The sequence below is a fragment of the Heterostelium album genome (assembly GCF_000004825.1).
Source record: "Heterostelium album PN500 unplaced genomic scaffold PPL_scaffold1, whole genome shotgun sequence".
NCBI lineage: Eukaryota > Evosea > Eumycetozoa > Acytosteliales > Acytosteliaceae > Heterostelium > Heterostelium album.
In genome coordinates, this window is record NW_008805063.1 from 1,257,397 (window position 1) to 1,277,048 (window position 19,652).

The 19,652-nt window shown below is 32.2% G+C and overlaps 10 protein-coding genes across 10 annotated transcripts; 6 read left to right on the forward strand and 4 right to left on the reverse strand.

Moving 5' to 3' along the window:
* Positions 1-273: 273 nt before the first annotated feature.
* Positions 274-2,502, forward strand: PPL_00554 (uncharacterized protein; the record flags this gene model as incomplete). The annotated part of the gene is made up of 6 exons (XM_020571579.1): positions 274-439; positions 541-670; positions 742-856; positions 939-1,196; positions 1,260-1,654; positions 1,722-2,502. The coding sequence occupies 6 exons, from the start codon at positions 274-276 to the stop codon at positions 2,500-2,502; spliced, it is 1,845 nt and encodes a 614-aa protein (XP_020438853.1).
* A 151-nt stretch (positions 2,503-2,653) lies between these two features.
* PPL_00555 (uncharacterized protein) lies at positions 2,654-3,390 on the reverse strand (the record flags this gene model as incomplete). The annotated part of the gene is made up of 3 exons (XM_020571580.1): positions 2,654-2,874; positions 3,166-3,253; positions 3,373-3,390. The coding sequence occupies 3 exons, from the start codon at positions 3,388-3,390 to the stop codon at positions 2,654-2,656; spliced, it is 327 nt and encodes a 108-aa protein (XP_020438854.1).
* A 331-nt stretch (positions 3,391-3,721) lies between these two features.
* Positions 3,722-4,828, forward strand: PPL_00556 (uncharacterized protein; the record flags this gene model as incomplete). The annotated part of the gene is made up of 2 exons (XM_020571581.1): positions 3,722-4,420; positions 4,523-4,828. The coding sequence occupies 2 exons, from the start codon at positions 3,722-3,724 to the stop codon at positions 4,826-4,828; spliced, it is 1,005 nt and encodes a 334-aa protein (XP_020438855.1).
* A 325-nt stretch (positions 4,829-5,153) lies between these two features.
* Positions 5,154-5,808, forward strand: PPL_00557 (NADPH-dependent FMN reductase; the record flags this gene model as incomplete). The annotated part of the gene is made up of 2 exons (XM_020571582.1): positions 5,154-5,307; positions 5,378-5,808. The coding sequence occupies 2 exons, from the start codon at positions 5,154-5,156 to the stop codon at positions 5,806-5,808; spliced, it is 585 nt and encodes a 194-aa protein (XP_020438856.1).
* Positions 5,809-6,077: 269 nt separating this feature from the next.
* PPL_00558 (AKAP7 2'5' RNA ligase-like domain-containing protein) lies at positions 6,078-7,055 on the forward strand (the record flags this gene model as incomplete). The annotated part of the gene is made up of 3 exons (XM_020571583.1): positions 6,078-6,517; positions 6,640-6,835; positions 6,948-7,055. The coding sequence occupies 3 exons, from the start codon at positions 6,078-6,080 to the stop codon at positions 7,053-7,055; spliced, it is 744 nt and encodes a 247-aa protein (XP_020438857.1).
* A 642-nt stretch (positions 7,056-7,697) lies between these two features.
* Positions 7,698-8,350, forward strand: PPL_00559 (NADPH-dependent FMN reductase; the record flags this gene model as incomplete). Its single annotated transcript, XM_020571584.1, has 2 exons — positions 7,698-7,732; positions 7,810-8,350. 2 exons carry the CDS (start codon positions 7,698-7,700, stop codon positions 8,348-8,350), a joined length of 576 nt encoding a protein of 191 aa, XP_020438858.1.
* Positions 8,351-8,462: 112 nt separating this feature from the next.
* sti1 (tetratricopeptide-like helical domain-containing protein) lies at positions 8,463-10,317 on the reverse strand (the record flags this gene model as incomplete). The annotated part of the gene is made up of 4 exons (XM_020571585.1): positions 8,463-8,488; positions 8,556-9,440; positions 9,469-10,192; positions 10,300-10,317. The coding sequence occupies 4 exons, from the start codon at positions 10,315-10,317 to the stop codon at positions 8,463-8,465; spliced, it is 1,653 nt and encodes a 550-aa protein (XP_020438859.1).
* Positions 10,318-10,993: 676 nt separating this feature from the next.
* Positions 10,994-16,636, reverse strand: PPL_00561 (uncharacterized protein; the record flags this gene model as incomplete). The annotated part of the gene is made up of 5 exons (XM_020571586.1): positions 10,994-12,347; positions 12,464-12,533; positions 12,583-12,630; positions 13,721-15,077; positions 15,740-16,636. The coding sequence occupies 5 exons, from the start codon at positions 16,634-16,636 to the stop codon at positions 10,994-10,996; spliced, it is 3,726 nt and encodes a 1,241-aa protein (XP_020438860.1).
* A 322-nt stretch (positions 16,637-16,958) lies between these two features.
* Positions 16,959-18,440, forward strand: PPL_00562 (uncharacterized protein; the record flags this gene model as incomplete). Its single annotated transcript, XM_020571587.1, has 3 exons — positions 16,959-17,040; positions 17,386-17,520; positions 18,415-18,440. The coding sequence occupies 3 exons, from the start codon at positions 16,959-16,961 to the stop codon at positions 18,438-18,440; spliced, it is 243 nt and encodes an 80-aa protein (XP_020438861.1).
* A 94-nt stretch (positions 18,441-18,534) lies between these two features.
* PPL_00563 (Sas10/Utp3/C1D family protein) lies at positions 18,535-19,646 on the reverse strand (the record flags this gene model as incomplete). The annotated part of the gene is made up of 5 exons (XM_020571588.1): positions 18,535-18,557; positions 18,950-19,024; positions 19,075-19,189; positions 19,268-19,323; positions 19,436-19,646. The coding sequence occupies 5 exons, from the start codon at positions 19,644-19,646 to the stop codon at positions 18,535-18,537; spliced, it is 480 nt and encodes a 159-aa protein (XP_020438862.1).
* Between the last annotated feature and the right edge of the window lie 6 nt (positions 19,647-19,652).

The window sequence follows — 19,652 nt, forward strand, 5'->3', positions numbered from 1 at the left end:
TTTTGATTGATTGAAGGTGCTTACACTTGTTTGCACCCCTTCTGGTTAAATTTTTTATGCATACCAAAAAAGTAAATAATATAACCCTCCCCCAATAAACCATTCAGCTTCAGTCAAAAAAATAATTAAATTAAATTAAATTGTACAGCAACCACTCAATTTTAATTAACACAAAAGAAATACTTAATAATAATATTTATTAACAATAACCATTGCAAAACTTATGTTTTAGATTATTTTTAGATATAAAACTATAGTTGCTATTATTAAGATATGGAACCAAACAAAGTTGATACAATCACTCAAAAACTATTGAAAGGATTGATTTCACATAATGATCGTAAGGCTAGAGCGCACACTAGAAAAGAGATAATCGATAAATATAATCATGTCTATGGAAAGAATATAAATGTTGTTCCAATAACATGCACAATCAAAAGTTTGTAATCTAAAAAAATACATTCCTTAGATTGTTTATTATTTTATTATTTTTTTACTAACTTCAAGTTAAAATCTACTCTTAAAACTTAGTTATAAAAGTTATATTGAAAACTCCAACCAATTATCATCTATGGATTAATGTAGAGGGATCTAAAACATTACCACAAACAACTGAATCAAGATTGAAAGGTTTCGAATCTTTTTATGAAGAGGATCCTGCTTTATCATTGTAAATATTCAAACTATCCAGAATAATAATTATAGCGAATACTTATTAATTAGATAATAATTGATTTATAGTTCACTTGAAGAGATTGGTAGAAATGGTTTTAATATTGAAATTAAATTAATCAATGACAACGCACCAAATTTACTTTGTAATACTTTGAGAAGTTTCTCCTCTATTGTCTATAATGTAAATATTAATAATAATAAGAAAGAAAAGAAAAGAAATATTTTAACAATTATTATATTTAAAAAAATAAATATAATTATAGGTACAATCTGGTTTAGTAGGTAATGGAATGGAAAAATTACAATTTGAAGTTTCTAGAACATTGAACGACATCAATGATTTCGAGTTGGGTAAAATTGATTTCCAAATCAGTTTGGAACCAATTCCACATTTCGGAATTAAATATTGGAAGAGACTACCAGTATTTGATCCAGATACAAAGATTCCTGCTCTGGCAATGCCGAGTCCAGGTTTTGTTGAACATGATGAGTTCAATGAAATGATTGTTGCTTTTGTAATTGTAAGTTACTATGTTAATATTATTATTTTAATTTTTTTTATTAATATATTTTAAAATAAATAGATTTATTGGATGTTACGTGGAGAAAAACATGCATGGGATATGTTACCACCCAATGTATATACGAGATCTGATTTTGCTACTTCAGATGAATTCTTTGTTTACAGAAGATTGAATGGATGCAACCGTCCTTATAACTTTTTCAAGAAGGTAGAAGGAAAAGAATGGGACTATGAAATGAGACTCAGTTTTTCTGGATACGAAATCAGAAAGGATGTTTGGCTACCAGATAATACATGTTGTAATTTCAAATTAGTCGATGACCAATTGGTTATAGTCAATGTACAATATCAAATGAAACCAGATGGACCAGTTATAACACAACTTGCCGATGGAAGTCCAGAGTGGAATGAATTCAAAATCAAATACATGATGATTGAGTTCAATTATAATATTACGTAAGTTTCTACTAGAAACATATTATTCTCAGATTTCATTATTCTAATAACTTTGTACTATATATAGTTGGGCACATGTTGGAGTACATTTTATAGTTGAAATGTATAATATGGCATTCTATAGAAATATAATTAGAAATCCAATTAAAAAGTTACTCTACCCTCACTTTGATGGAGTTATCTTTAATAATTGGTTGGTTGTCAGACCAATGTATAATGGTGTTGTAACTTTGGCTGCTGCGCTCACCTATGAAGGTCAGGTACAAATGCTCACCGAGAAGTTTAAGCATATGACTTACCGTTGGAAACCAAACCCACTTCCATCGAACATCAAGAATAACACCTATGACGAAGCGGACCTAGCAGCATGGAAGTTGATCGGTGAATACGTCGATGACTTTATCTCGCACAACAAAGTGGAAATCAACCAACATTGGAGTGAGATTGTTGCCGTATCGAAAGATCTGGTCGATCATCAACTCAACGAAGATCCAAAGGCTAACTCCATTGAGACAATGGAAGAACTCAGAGACTGTTGTGTCTTTATCATCTATCAGGCGGTTTTCAGACATGCCTGGATCCATTGGAAGGCATGGGACGACGAATCTCAGGCGATACTCTACAACAAAGATGGTGAAACATCGCTCAAGGATATTATCTACCATCAAAACCTTGGAAATGCAATAGAGGCCGGTGTCCAATATCCATCGGCATACGTCCGTCACTATCCGATTTTGGATCATGAATTCGGTGGACCAGAGTTTTTACAACGAAAACTTTGGGAGAATGCCCACAAAATCAATCCTGGAATTTCAATTGGATCACTTGTAATGAGTCCAAATATTTAAACAAAAAAAAAAAAAAAAAAAAAATCTTTAATATATTTTGTATAAATATTAAATAATTAAATAAATTTTATTTAAATAATTTTGATAAATTAAATATAAATAATATATTTACAATAGAGAAATTTGAAATTGATTGGTAAAACTACTTTTTCTAACAACCACCGCTTGGGCAACAACTTGATGGTTGTTGGGGACATGGTCTTGGTCTAGTACATCCATTGTTTCCACCACCGGAATGGCAACCTCTTCTAGAATGACAACCTCTACCTGTGATATCATTATCAGACTGTGATCCACTCATGTTTGAAGATCCACCAACTGAGGAACTACTTACTGAACTAACAGATACACTTCCAAGTGACATTAAATTCTCTTGAATAAGAAATAATTAGTATAAAATGAAAAGGTAGGTTTTTTTTTTTGAGGAAAACTTACTAAATAACATTTTATAGTAATAGTTTTGAAGGTAAGTTTTATATTTTGAATTGAGATGCTTTTGATTTGAATAGATTTGGAAATTTGAAATTCTATTTAAATAGAGAAATTTGGTTCATCCCATTTCTATTCAAAAATTAGATATTTTGAAAGATCAATTCAATATACTCTTTATTGGTAACTCCGACCTATCTAACAATTCTTTATCTGAAAAACTATTTAACTTACTAAAATCTGAGTTCCATAATCTACAAATATATTGATTGGATAAACAACAATGGAATGATCTTAACTTAAAGTGGTGGATTGTACGAAACTATAAAGAAGGAAATTAATATTGTAAAAGTAATAATAATATTCGAAATTGAATTACCATCACCCCTCTACTATAATATATATTATTTTATACATCAATATTAGTATAATTTTTATCACATCACCACTAATTTTCATTGTACTAGTAATATTGATTTGATTTAAATTTAGAAACCATTATAACATTCCCCAAAAATTTAACAATTGAACCAACCAAACAGTTTAATATAAATAGAAAAAATGGGAACAATTTACTCGAAGTTGAATACTACAAACATTCATACAAAAATAAAAAATAAAAAAAATAAAATATAAAATAATATTAAATTGTGTTGATCATTCAAATAAAATAATGGTGTGAATGATTTTTTTTTTTTTGATTTTATTACGGTAATAACAGACCTGATTAATTTGAATTGGGATAATGTATTAAATTGAATTGTGTTGAATTATATGTTATATATAACACATGAATACATTAGAGAATTCTACAAATAACAAAACAATCGATGATGCTATTACCAATAATGGAAGTAATAGTAGTAGAGACAAGTCTTTGATCGATCAACCACAGAATAATAATGATATCAGTAATAATAATAGCAATAACAATGGCAGTAATATCAATACAACTAACAATAACAATGCAAGAAGTTCATTTCTAAATCTATTAATATTTGATAAATTGTCTCCTAAGAAACAACAACAACAATCCGATGATAAAAATAATAATAATAATAATGATATAGTAGCAAGATGTAATAATAATAATAATAAAAATGAACTAGATGAAATTATTATTCAAAAAGATATTATTAGAGATCTTGGTGAAATTGCTGATAGGAGTGAATCTAAATTAGGTTTACTTACCACTGAGAATCAAAGGTTGAACGACAACTATCAAAAGGTACTTAAGGAGAATGAGTCACTAATAGAGATAACCAACACTCTCGATAAGCGTGTCGATGAGTTATGTAAAGAGCTAAGCTATCACAAAGACAACTCTATCGAATCGATTATAGATAAAATTAAAAACAATGTTACACCAACAGGAATTGATTCGATCAGATCGATTCAAGACAAAGAACAGCTATTAAACTATGCCACACAATTGTATCAAGAGGAATTTAATGAAGATGTTCTATTTAAAGTAATTATGTTTTTAAAAGTATGTTCTAATAATAATAATAATAAATTAATAATAATAATAATAATACATACAAAAATGATGATTTTATTATATTAACACTAAATTTTATACATATTTTAGACAACATTGAATTGGAAGTTGTTTATAAATCAATTAAGAGGACATTATGATAGTTTAGAGTATTATGTTGGTTATTTAAAACAAACCAATAATATAGAGGATTTGATCAAGCTGTACAGAGAGATTCGTAATCCTCTAGAAGAAGGAATAGCTATGATCAGCCAGGCTCATTCCGAGAACGACCCAGACAGACTAAAGTATCTGTTGTACAGTTGCTCAAGCTTCTTTGATCAGTATCATCATTTAACTTGGTATAAAGACACCATAGACCAATTTATAAACACAAGAAATGAACTTTCGTCTTAAATTAAACTTTACACTGTTTTGTGTAAAATTGTAAATAAATAAATATTATAAAAATAAAGAAAGATATTCAAAAAAAAAAAAAAATCGTCTTTTTTGATAACAACAACATTTCTGGAACCAAGGAATGGGAAGTAAATTCAAGATTCAATTTCTAGATTTAATTATTATTTTATAAATATGAAAAAACATGAAAACTAATATCATTATACATTTAAGATTAATATCTAAAAATAATACATTTTGATATAATATTAATTATAAAAAACAATAATAATAACAATAAGTTAATAATAATAAATTAATAATAATAAATTAACAAATCAATATGAAGTCAGTTGGAGTGATTATAGGTTCTATTAGAGATAACCGTGTAGGAGATAAGGTAGCCCATTGGTTTTTCGAAAAATCAGGTGTTAAGAAGAATCTTAATGCAGAGATTTTAGATCTAAAAAAGTTTAATCTTCCATTCTTTAATGAAGGTATATATAAATGTTCACAAATATATAAATATCAATAAAAACTAAAAAAATACAAAATCTTTATCTTTAGACGTAGCACCAATGGCATTGAAAGGTAACTACTCGACTGAAGAAGGTAGACATTGGTACAACACTGTAAAGAAATTCGATTCGTTTGTATTTGTTACTCCAGAGTACAATGCCGGTATGCCAGCATCTCTAAAGAATGCTATTGACTATGTCTATCCGGATTGGAATTCCAAGCCAGCGGTCATTGTTAGCTATGGATTCCATGGCGGTGTCAACTCTGCCCTCTCATTGGAACGTATCATCACTGATAAAAGTCCAATTAAAATGAATCTAACAAACACCAAACCAAAGCTTTTCCTTTCAAAGGATATACTCAATGAGAAAGGACAGTTCAAGAACATCGACCAAGATTTCGAAAAGTATACTGATGAGATTAAAAAATCTATAGAGGAACTTGAAGAACTCTTAAACACTGCCACCGCCAATAAATAAATAACAATAATTAATTTTAATAGAATAAATAAAAATAATATAACTCTGACAGGTCATCGAATTTGCACCGTCATCATTCATCCATCCATCAAACCCAAAAATTTTGAATATTAACTGTTTGTTTTTAATCAAAAAAAAAAAAAAATTCTTACATATTATTTTGATTTATATTATAAACTCATATTATATATAAGTATATATATAGTAATAATTAATACATTTCGATCTAATATAAATCTTTATTTTTTCTTTTAATTTTCACAAATAAAATGGTTAAAATTTTTGGATCATCAAACAAAAAAACAATATTTTTCATATTTATTGTGTTGATGATAGCTTTCGTCATTAATAATATTGGAATCAATCAATTAAGTGAAAAATCAAAAGAAGAAAAAGAAGAAGATATGTCAAGAGGTGGTTTTAATAACAACAATAATAATAATAACTATAGACCTAATTACTTTTTAGGATTGCAAATCACTGAACCAACTATCACTGATCAATTGTCACAAGCACAGAAACATATAGCAAACACTGTACCATTGATAAGAAGAGATGTTACAGCTGCAGAGAAGTTTCATCTCACCGTATTTGTAATGACTCTCACCGATGTTCAAGTGCAACTACCTCTTGTAAAATCATTGCTACAACAGGCAAAACTGATTTCAAATGAGATCTTTGGTGAGAATACACCTTCTTCAACTATAAAGTACATATTATTATTATAGATATTTAAAATGAATATACATTTTGATATTAATGATATGAATTTGATATTAATACTCTACTCTTTTATTGTTTTTTTTTTTGCAATGTTTTTAAATTAAATAGGGGAATTGGATCATTCAATGATCGTGTATTATGGTCTGGTTTGAAAGATGATGAAAACTCTGCTAGATTAACAGAGTTCCAATCACGTTTGGTTAAATTGTTCGAAGAGAACAATATAAATATAGACAAAAGATGGAATCCACATATCACTTTAGCTAAAGGTAGAGGTGGTCAACACTTTGTTGATGCATTCAATGTATGTATTATTCAATAAAAAAAAAAAAAAAAAAAGATGATAAGATAATAATCTAACAATTCAAACCACATCATCGATCACTACACAACGCCAGAAACTTAAACATTTAGAGGATACAGAATTTGGTTTACAAAAATTTCAATCACTGCAGCTGCTGCGCATAGGAAGTTCAGACCCAATAACAAAATATTATAAAATAGAAGAATCTTATGCACTTTAAAATCATCAACAATTTTTTTTTATTTTTTATATATTTAAATCTAATATAAATATAATAATAAAATGATAGTTAGATTAATTAAAAAAAAAGCAAGGGTGGTAAAAAGATCGCACCATAAAAATATATTATTATCAGATTTTAAAGTTTGGTGATGATAATGATTTCAGATGGGATTCAAGAGTGTTCTTAAAAAAAATATCGAATTGATCTCAAGAAATTATTTTGCATTAAAATAATTTCTCTTGATCTTTAATATGGTGTTCCGGAAGGTGTGGTGTTTTTTCCATTTTTTTTTTTTTTTTTCAAAATACCCATTACACACATAATACAGTAATTTTTTGCAATATCGTTAACCACAGTTCCTGAATGTTTTTTTTCATCTTTTCATTCAAGAACCCAATAATATGATTTTTTTACTGTTGTTTTTGGTATTTTTTTTTATTATACTTTTTTTTTTTTCAAATTTTGATATGTTTCCAGAATTATTGTGGTGACAGTTTTCCTAAATTATAATGTGTAAGGTTTTGTTGCTCTATAAAAAGATTGTGCAAGCAATATCGAAAATCATTATTTACAAAATACATAATAGTAATTATAAATTTATAAATATATATATATACATAAATTAAATACATATAAGAAATGTCTGTCAAGAAAACTGTTGGTGTTATTATTGGGTATGATTTAAATCGCGCCACCAACTCTATAATTTAAACCATTATATTAATATTATTATTACTTTTATTATTTATAGTTCAACCCGTACTCATAGAGTTGGTGGCACGATTGCCCAATGGTTCGTAGATAACTCTGGAATTTCCGAAGACTTCAATGTAGAGATCATCGATTTGGCCAAAGAGAACTTACCACTCTACGATGAAGCTTTGCCACCAATGGCACTCAATGGTGTCTACTCTACCGAGCACGGTAAGAGATGGCAAGCCAAGATCGGAGCTTTGGATTCATTCGTTTTCGTCACCTCTGAATACAACCGTGGTTACCCAGCTGCCTTGAAGAATGCCATCGACTACTTGTGGAAGGAATGGTGTGATAAGCCAGCTGCCATCGTCTCCTACGGTTGGTCCCACGGTGGTCAATTCGCCGGTGAACAACTCTCTCAAATCATCTCTGGTATGAGTGGTATCCAAACCAAGTTGGTCTCCGCCAGACCAAAGGTTTTCCTCAGCAGAGATATTTTCAACGAATCAGGAAAGATTGCCGATCCAAATACCAGTTTCGCCAAGTACAACGATGACATCAAAAAGGCCGTCGAAGAACTTAAAGCCAAGTTCTAAATATATAAACAATAATAATAATATTTCAAACAAAACACACTCTCATATTAGAAAATAAATAAAATATATAATTCTATTTATCAATTAAATAATATTGAAAATTAAATATATTTTAATAGTATTCTTGTTTGGCCGTCTCTATATTATTATTATTAAATGGAATTCCATATGTAATTTATTTAAAAGTATACATTATTTTATCTACCACCCATTCTTACAACACCAGCTCTAACTAATTTATCAAACTTGGCTTTGATCATTGGATTCTTGAGATGATCTTGGATGGCACCTGGGTTGGTTTGCATGTCTTGTAAGATTTGGTTCATGATTGGATCTTGTAAAATGTCTCTGATCTCTGGATTCTTTGCAGCGTTTTCGATTCTTTCCTCGTCGGTCATGTTGCTCTCTTGCTTTCTGATGGCAAGGAATGTCTTGTTGGAAATTTCGACCAACTCTGGATTGTTCTCCTCGATACGAAGACCTTGATCGCATGCCTCCAATGCCTTTTGATATTCACGCAAAGCAAACAATGCATTGGCTTTTCTGATGTATCCTTTAATGAAATTGGGTGCCAACTCGATGGTCTTTTCCGCATCTTTAACGGCCAATGGATATTCAGTCAACTTGTAGTAGGCAGCCGAACGATTGCTGTAAATGGTATGGTCGACTGGGTTACGACGAATAGCTTCTTCGAATGATTTGATGGCCTCTGGGAATTCGTGTTTCCTGAAATGCTCAATACCCTGGTTCTTGGCGATCAACGAGAGATCTGGCGACAAGTAAGCCTGGGCGTCACGCTCCTTCTTGAGCTTCTCACACTTGGAGAGGTTGGCGATTGTCTCAGCATTCTTGTCTTCGATGATAGCGTGATTGTAAGCCTTCAATGCATCGTCGATCTTGTCGGTCTTCAAGTAAGCATTTCCGAGACGTGTGAAAATCTTTGAACGAATCTTGTAGTCGGCACGAATCTCCGATGCCTTTTCAGAGGCGGACTTGCAGAGCTCGATACACTCTTCGAATCTCTGTTGTTCCATATATACAGCGGCCTTGTTATTGAGAGCCAAAAGATCCTTTGGATCCAATTCGTAGGCTTTGTCGTAGTGTTCGATTGCACCGACAAAGTCTTTGTTTTTTGTAGCATTGATTTCCGGCGTCACGTTCCTTTTGTGCCTCTGTCAACTCGATTGGTGCTGGCTTAGCTGGAGCTGGTGTTGGTTTTGGTTGTTCGGCTGGCTTTGGTTGTGGCTTGGTTGGTGGTGGCGATGGGAAATCTTGTTGGTTGTTGTCGGCTCCCTGTGAAAGATCGACACCTGTAATGACGCTGAATGCTGCCATCACTCTTGGATCACCAAGGTGTTGAACCATCGACTCTGGGTTTCTATCGAAATCTCTGAGTTTTGCCAAGAAATCTGGTTGACTCATAAAGTCACGTGTTCTTGGATCAATTGCCAATTTTGCCATTTCCTGTGGACCAAACATCGATTTCTTTGGCTGTGTTGCCGCTCTAATGTCGACTTGGAGATCCTGGAGTTGTGGGTTGCTTGGCTCCAATTCCAATCCTTTCTTGGCGGCTTCGGCAGCCTCTGTATATTTCATCAAACCAAACAAAGCATTACCTTGACGAAGGTAACCCTTTGACCAATCGGGCTTCAACTCTACAGCTTTGTTTCCGTCCAACAAAGCTTTGTCATATTGGTTCAAAGCATTGTAACAAGCCGATCTGTTACTATAAAGAATTTGATTCGATGGATCGAGTGAGATCGCTTCATCAAAGTGTTGGACTGCTTCCTCATACTTTTTTGCAGAGAATGCAGCATTACCTTTATTCTTTGCATCTAATGCCTAATAAATAAATAAAAAGTTTAAATTATAATATCAAGTAAGAGAAGAAGAAGAAAAACAAGTTAGTGGATATGATTTTTCTTGATTATCACTTTTTCAAATGTTACTCTTTGTGCGTCAGACATCTTTAAATATTAAACCAAACAAATAAAATAATTGAACTATTAAAACAAATTAATTGTTTCGAAAGATTATTGTGTTTCAGCTGACTTTGAATAGTTCAAAAAAAAAAAAAAAGTCTTTTTAAAAATTTTGGTAGAAAAGTCACATAAAATTGCCTGCAATTTGAATGAAATTTGAAATCATTATATTCTATCTCTTAATTTATCACATTGTTTTCTTAATTAAATTTGATCAAGTTATTATTATAAAAAATGTAATTTGTCTAGACTCTTTTATTAAGTTAATTCAAAGTTAAGAAATGAATTCATTTTATGTTATGACAATGAAAAATGAAAAATAAATAATTAAATTTTGATATTCAAGTTTGTGTTAATGTTGTTTTATTGCTTGATATAATTACTATTACAAAAATAATCAACAAAAAAAAGCAATCAAACAAAATTATATTATTAAATATTGATTTAACACATGGTCAATATTTACAGATTTTCAAAAAGAATAAATAAAACAATATATACATTAGATTAATTTTTTTTTTTTGTAATAATTACTTTAAAAAAAAGTTTTTATGTATTGGTTTGGTAGCGAGCTATTTAAAAAAATAATAGCTATTATTTAATGATCGGAAAAATAAAAAAAGTATATTGATATTATTAATACTTTTGTGCAGATGTCGATTTATGCTGGGAATGGAACGTTTTGACAGTTGTTTCCACAACCGGCGAATGGGAATGTGTATGGTGCCCAGAAGAATTCGGTGGTGAACTTTTGGATTCCAACGAATGGAATATCGTAGGTCAACTCGATGAATGCTCCTCTCCAACCACCGGTGGCTGGTTGTTCGATGGTGGCAGTGTAGACATTTCTGTCGGAAGTCTCTGGAACTACGGTTGGAACGAAAGTAACATTTTGTTGACAGGTTGGACATGTGAAGAGACGCCAGTCACGTTTGGTCTTTGATGCACTGTCGGCGGCATACAACAAGACAGAGGTTGGACGTTGTGGGAATCCACAACCGTTTCCGAGAATCAGTGTGATGGTGGTGCTGTTGTTCGAGAGGTCTGGGGTGACAGTCCAGTCAAAGGTTGGTAGCTGCGAGTTGTAGGCAATCGATTTGTAGTATGAGGTAACATCACTGACAAGTTGGCTGAATTGCAATTTCATGTAGTGGTCGTCGTTTGGAATGATACGTTGATGCTTCTTTCCGAGTAGCTTGTCAAAGAAATAAACTGAGGAATCTGGGATGAAGAATTGATCAGAGACGGTGGTAACGATGTACTTTGGCTTGATTAAACCACGGACGTACATAAGTGGGTCGATTTCATGTGCCAAAGCATGGAATGGTTGCTTGTTCAACTCGGCCATCAAACCTTCGACAAAGTAGTTGTAGAAAGCATAGGAGAAACCACCATAAGCACGGTAATGATTGTTGATGTTAGTTTCCATGTTTAAGATTGGAAGCACGACTGGAACGACAGCCTTGATACGTGGATCAATACCGGCAGCCAACCAGGCAGCCCAAGCACGCTTACTTGCACCACCGGCAACGAAATCATTGACACGGTGCCAGAATGAACGTTCACTAACGAATCTTTGGACGACATCCATCGATTTGACGACGGCACGAGTCATTGGGTAGGAAGCGATCCAATCCTTCTTGGTTTGGTTATTGAAAAACTCACGCCAGGTACGAGCAACGATTCCGTCCTCTCTCAACAAGGTTGTAGAATTTCTGAAACTGATTGCTTGGTTTGGATTTTGGTAGAGGATAGCGGCAATCGATCCGGTATTCGCGCAGATGTGCTCAGCCAATGGGTATGGAGTGTAGTTGGCTGGCGATGAGAAGTCACCGTTTTCGTTCCAGAGGAAAGCAGTCTGGGTGGTAACGATATCGGGAATACAAATGTGAAGCCAATGCCACCATACTGGATTGCTAGTTAATTCACTATTTAACCAAGTACCTGAAGTATAATTTAAAACATAGATAGTGTATCCAACTTTATCAATCTTTGAATGATAAGTATAACCAAATCTAAAAAATTAATGAATAAAAAAAAGAGAAAAAAATAAAAAGAAAAAAAAAAAGTCAGATTTATAAATAATTATTTGGTGATTTTGAGTGTATTATAATAATGTGATTCTACATACGCTGGGTCTGATTTATAAACAAAATCCTCCAATTCCTTGGTGGATGATGTAGTGGAAATAAATAAAACTACTAGTAATAGTGATAAGCAAACAAATAATTTAGACATTTTCTGTAAAACTATGATCAAAGTCTAGACTAATGAATGTTAGAGATGAAGCTTGTAGGCCTATTTAAAGAAAAAGGTTGAACACTAATTAATTACAATAATAATATGAAAAAAAACAAAAAAAAAGTGGTTAACCTGTTGAGGCACAGATTCATTGCGTTGTTGGTCGAAGAGCCTACTCTTAGTCTGTTTTTGGGATGATTTTTTGCAAGTGAAGGTATTTGAGGTGAATTGATTGATTGATTGATGGAGGGGGTATACAATATAACCCCCATGTCTCACTTCTTTTCCTTTTAAGTTTCAAACATTGGTTTCAAAAACCAACAAATTTCATCAATCTTTTAATATCCGCGTGGCATCTATTTTGTTTTTGAATGATTTTTTTTATCATTCTTGTCGGTATGATGTTTTTGCGAGGGGGTGATCAACTTTTTTTTCAGTATATCAAAAAAAAATCATTTTTTAAGTTTTTTGTTAAAAAAACACCACAAAAATCAATGAAAAAAATCGTTAAATCTAATTAAATTTGAGATATCTAGCAGGTCAATTGTTAACTTGTTTTGAGATGTATATAAAAGTTGATTTCATCATTCTAACTTTCCTATTTTTTTAAAGGAAATAACCAGGGTTTGAATTCCTCGTCCAATCAATTTCCAACAATATTACTTTTTATTTTGGAGATATTATTAGAATTAATGTGTGGTCCACACGACTAGTATTTTGTTGTTGACACTTGTGTGAAAATGTAATAGTTGACACTTTTTTTTTTTTTTTCTTAAAGAAGTTTGTAAATTTTACAACTTTAAAATTTTCAAAAAAGGAGAATGTAAAGGAACAAATTTAAATTTATTGTGCATTTATTGTGAATCTATCTGTTCGTTTGTTGTTGTTTTTTTCTGATTTCACTAGATTTAATACTGACTGTTAATAGCCTGTAGATAAAATTTGGTGGTATCATTGTAAAAGTTGACTATTAAAGGCGACTTGAATTGCAATTTGATAACCAGTATATCATGTATCGTTGTTTTTTGTGGAGCAAAACAAATTAAACATGGTGGTACTATTATTGTTGTTATAACCGTTACAGTAGAGTGTAATAATGAGTTTGATTATTGTAGTTGTCGACGACTACAATTATCTATCTATTAACCTGGATAGCTTGTTCTGAGTCTAGAGCGAAGTGGTATGACCTTGTTGTGGAGTGATGGGGATGAAGGTGCGCTATTGGTTGGTGTCGACGGCATCGAGGGTGACGATGGAACAGACTTGTTTGATGCTTCGGTTGGTCTGGTGGGAGTGGTCGACGTTGACGATGGATTCTTGTTCTTTCTATCCTTCTTCTTGTTGGCGAAGCTAGCATACCAAATCTTCTCCTCAGCCGCCAACTTGGCATGTCTACGCAGGTAGATCTCGTCCGAGGTGTCTTCATCGCTCGACTCCACAGTTTCCTGTGATTGTTGTGGATGTGCATGACCGTTGGATTCTTTGGATTTACGCTTTCGTCTGGTGAGCGACGCAAGTGACAAGTCAATTGGTGGAGAGTTGGTAAGCGATGAATTTCTGCGAGTTCTAATCTTTTCAGAGGAGGTAGGTGTCGATGCAGGAGTGGGGTTGGATGTGGTCGGACTGTTTGGTGGCTCTTCTGATTGTTGTTGTTGTTCTTTTAGTTGTTGTTGTGCCATAATTTCCTTGGTGACTTTGTCCTCTTCTTCCTTACGACGAGCAATCTCCTCCTCGAGTATTTGCATCTCAATCTCCTTGTTGTAGAGATAGAGTTCAACGCTAAAGTTCTCGGTCCAACCGCCACGATAGAATGCCTTGGGCAACTTTCGGAATCCATCGTCTTTGAGGTACTGGTCGTTGACTCTAAACGAAGGTGTCATGACATCGACTGTGGTATTAAAGTCTGGATACTGTACGTTATAGACAATCGACGGTGACTTGTCAGCAGATATCTCTGATGCTGTCGGTAACATCATGATTCCTCCGTTGCTAGTGGCGGCGGTTGTGGAGGCGGGTGCAGATCTTCTCCTACTGGTGCTCTTTCTGCTTACACTGTTTACCCGGTGACTATCACTAGACTCCTCACTAACAGTGGCAATATCATCATCTTCTTCTTCTTCTTCATCGTTGTCATCATCATCATCATCATCATTGTCATCATCATCATCACAGCTTTGCTCCTCCTCACTAACTTTTCTAGAGTTGACGATACTTCTTCTTCTTGCACTACTTCTACCACCACCTTTCTTTCTCTTTTTATATCTACTACTAGTTTGTGGTGTTCTCCTCAAATTTGTAGTGGTGGTTGTTGTTGTTGACAGATCACTACTCCCTTCTTCATCTTCCTCTATGTTTATATCAGTATCTTTCATTTGTTGTTGTCTTCTTGGACTCTTTGTACTGTTGTTATTATTATTATTGATATTTGCTGCAGCTCTTGATTTACTGGTACCACTAACTACATTGCTTCTCTTGTTCTTACTTAATTTGCGTTCTGAGTTTCCCTAATTTTAATTGTTGTTTTTTTTTTTTTTTTTTTTATTGTGTGATTATAATAGGGTTTTTAAAAAAAGAAAAGAGAGGGATTGGGGTTAATTAATTTTATTAAATTAAAAAATTTAATTTGCTTTTTATTTTTAAAAAAAGAATAATGATGAAAAAGGAAAGAAAAAAAATTAAAATTAAAAAAAAAAGTACATGATTAAGTTAGGTTATTGACACAACTCAGTGGTTGCGAGTTGTTGGTGTGTTTGGGAAGTGTTTTGTTTTGTTGATTGTTACGATCGATTGATTGAATTGATGATAATGATGAGGGATTGTTGTTTGGAGATGAAAGGAGAGTGTGTGTTTGTTGCAATTGAATTGAATTGAATTGATTGTTGTTAGTCGACTTCTTTCAGTTTTTTTTTGTTTGTTTGTTTGATATCTTCTTCTTTTGTTTTTAGTTTGATTGAGTAAATTAAATATTATATATATTTAAACTATTGGTTGGTTTGTTACTGTGGTTGTTGCTGTTAAAATTATTATAGATATTATAATAATGGAAGATAGAGAGGGATAGGTAAGTGGGTGGTTTTTGACTTGGAATATTGGTTATAGATAGTTATATATATACAATAGGCTATTGTTATGATTAATGATTACTATTGTTTAGAGATTGACTTACTCTTCTTCTTTTACAAGCAGCACATATACAGGTATTCTTACAAAACGGACAGACCCAAGGTTTGGCACGTTCTTTCAGTACTGCCACCTCCTTGTTGTAATGTTTGGTAAGACAGGTCGAGCAGAACCGCTTGTTGCATTTGGGACGACCGGCTTCCGATGCTTGACACTGAATGAATTCAAATTTGAGTGCCTTGCACTGGTGACACCAACGACCGGCATCGGCACCGTTCTTCTTTCGCTTCTTGAGGACAGTAGTGTCGGCCGTGGGTCCACCGTCATTGTCATTAGCGCCATCGCCAACACCGTTCGCACCGGCAGAGTTACCAATGTTACCTGTCGACAGACTCTTACGCGAGGACCCTGATTTTTGAGAATTATTACCGCTTGCAACCTTCTCCTGTGAAACTGAACTAACATATTGATTTTTCGACTGATCGCCAAACGCAGCCATCGTCGATTGTATATTATCTAAATTTGCATTAATTATATTATTTATATCTATATGATGATTTTCATGTATATTATTTGTTAAATTATTATTATTATTTTTAGTCTTATTAATATTATTATTGTTGTTGTTGTTGTTGTTGTTATTAATTAAATTTTTAGTATTTGATAAATTATTTGTTATTGTTGTTGCTATATGATTGTTTATACTATTTGAAATGCTTGTGGTGTGAATGGTGTTGTTTAATGGTTTCGGTATGGTTGTGGTTGATGATTTTCTGGTGGTTGTATAGGTTGTTTTCCTTGGTAGGGCAGCGGTTGTTTTAATTGGCATAAAGGTTGCAGGACTGGTTGACATTGACGATGCCGACGAGATGTCGTCATCGTCGTCAGTGGTGGCACCGCTTACTTCCTCGGCCTCAGACGAAGATGTGTCGGATACATCCATCAGGGAGTTGCCACGCTTCGAACTCGAGCTGTATTCGCCGTCGTCAGACGACGATCCATCGACGTCTTCCTCATCGTCGTCATCCTCTTCTTCCTCGTCGGCGTCCTCCTCGTCTTCGCTACTGGTGTCGTAGCGATGCCATCTGGAGCGACCGTTCGTCTGGAAGTGCTTGTTGGCATGGCGATTGTGCTTGTTGGCGACGTGCTCCACGCTTGGCAGCAGCGAGTTGGATGGCGACGATATGTTTAGGAGTGGATTGGAGGTGGAGGATGATGTTCGTTGGTTCAGCTGTGGATTGAGTCCGCTGTTGATACGAAACACCATGTTCTCGGGTGTCGAGTGGTTACTACCACGCGGTGATAAACCAGGTGGTGGCTGTGGTGGTGTTAAAACAGAGATGAGTGGTGTGTGAAAATTGAGTTGCGGTGACTTTGCATAGAGATTGTGCAGATCGAACGAATGAAAAAGTAATTTACTGGGTGAGTCTGCTCGCATGTTGTGTTGAAAGTTCAACGAAGGCGTACTAGTTAGGTCAGGCAGAGGTTTCGATGGTGAATCAAAAATGGATTTGTTGATAAACGTGCTAAATGGTGATGATTCTACATTATTTAAACTTGGAATTCCTAGCAGGCTGCTTGTTGAAGGTGTTGCTGTTGTTGTTGTGGTTGTTGTGGTAGTTGTTGTAGTTGTTTCTTTTATATCTTTATTATTGTTGTTGTTGTTATTATTATTATTATTATTTGTAAAAGTTGAGGAAGATATCGATTCTTTCGTACTAATATTACAAACATCGATCTCTGGTGACATTGGTAGTAATGCAGATCCAGTAGATTCATTTGTTATACTAGTATTAGATGAGTTGAAAACATTATTATTGTCTTGGTGTTGGTGGTGATGGTGGTGGTGGTTGCTATTATTACTATTATTATTTGTGGACAAAGTAGAGTTCTCTACCATGGTCTCTGTGTGAGATTCTTTTATGACCATTTATTTATTTTTGCTTCTTTTTGCCTGTTGTAACATCTCCTTCTAAACACACACTATAAACCAAATACACTACTATTACTTTTAAAAGTTGATAAATAATTATATTATTTTGTAACAAATCTACTTAATTTGAGATATTAAAATAAATAATAATAGTATCTAGATTTGGCAAATAAAAATTGATATTAATATTTTTTGTAAAAAGGTAGTGAAATAGTGAGAAGAACAAAGAAGAATAAAAAGCAAATTTGATGATATCTGCTAAGTTAATAAAGTTGAGGTGATGTAATGTATGTTTGTATTTTTTTTATTTATTTATTTTTATATATTTATTTTGTATTTTATTTTTATTGTTTTTTAAAAAAAATTGAGAAGAGTTCTTCTTAATAATGTTATTACAAAAAAGATTAAAATAATCGAATATGGTTGTTGGTTTTTTTTTTTTTTTTTTCTATTACAATGGATTATGATATGATAACAATGTTATACATTTTGGTGGGTTTTGTGGTATTGAGAACAAAAAAAAAAAAATAGATTTTTATAGATCTGTATGTTGTGTGTGGTATTTATTGCTTACTTAAGAAGAAATAAGTAAGTAAGTAGAACCAACGGATAAATACAACAATAAGGATAACTGCCTCACACAAATAAAAATAGGTTATGACTTTTTTATTTTTTATTTTTTTTTATGTTATCATAACATAATAATACAAACTAGATTTCAAAGAAGTTTCGCTAATATAATAATAAAACTTACTTTTAATAAACTAATATGAATTATTTAAATATAGATAGAGATATACAAATCAAAGATTAATTAATTTGATTATCTAAATCTAAAGTAGAGAAAGAATGGTATAAAAATGACTATCTATTTGTTTTGATTTGTTATGTTATTTATTTTATAATATTTAATTTTTGTAATAGTTGTACACTTTATAATAATAATCCACTTAATACTTTTGTATGAACACAGGTTTCTCTTTTTTATTTTATTCATTGTAACCAAGGTTTTTTTTTTTTTTTTTTTTTTTTTTTAATTTTTTTTTTTTTTTTTTTCAAATCCAAAATGTCGCATTTATCAGATGGAGTTAGTTATTTTTATTGAGTAAAAAAATAGACTAAAAACAGTTGCAAAATAAAAAAAAAAAAAAAATAAAATCTTGAAAATTAATTTTTTATTAATATTTATTATTTAAACTATTTCTTTCTTTTCTTTTGCTCTGTTTCCTCTGATAGTAATTGAATTGAATTGAATTGATTCAGTTAGTTTATTTTATTCATTATTGATGAATACAGTTAATAATTAATTGGTGTCTAACATACTTTTGGTTGGTTGATTTGCATTTAAAGTGTGATTAATCATTCTCTTACTTGCCTCTGGATCTATTGTTAATTTTGCTAATTTTTAAAATAAAAAAAATATTGATAACAACCAAGTTAAAAATAACATGTTAATCTATGGAACTTAAACAAATATATAATCAAATTCATACGTTTTTCTTGTTGCTGTTGTTGAGTATTTCCAATATTTTGTAATTTTGTAATATAATGTTTAATTCGATCCTATTTTATTAAGTTAGTATATGTTTCTTTCCAATTAAATTGATGAAATAATCTAGATCATGATATATATAAACATACTAATTCTTGTTTAACTGGATGTGAATGTGGTGATACTCCTTGAGTTTGTAAATACACTATTTTTGTTATTAATAGTATTGAAAGTAAGTCATGTTGTTAGTTTGAGAATCATGTATTCAAATGTCAATAAAGATTCAGATGGTCATCATCATATGATGAGTGAGCTACTACTGAATCGATAGAACCTACTATAAAAAAGAGAATTTAAAGAGTAGGCAACCAATATATTAAGTTTTGCAGATTGGACTGGTGAAAGTTCGTCTTGATGCTCTTTCATCGAGTATTTAAAAAATGGTTCCAATTGTAATTCTATCTTCTCCAACAATGCCTCGAAATCATTTACATCTTGTTCCAAATCACTAGGTAAACTGTCTGTCATTTTTAT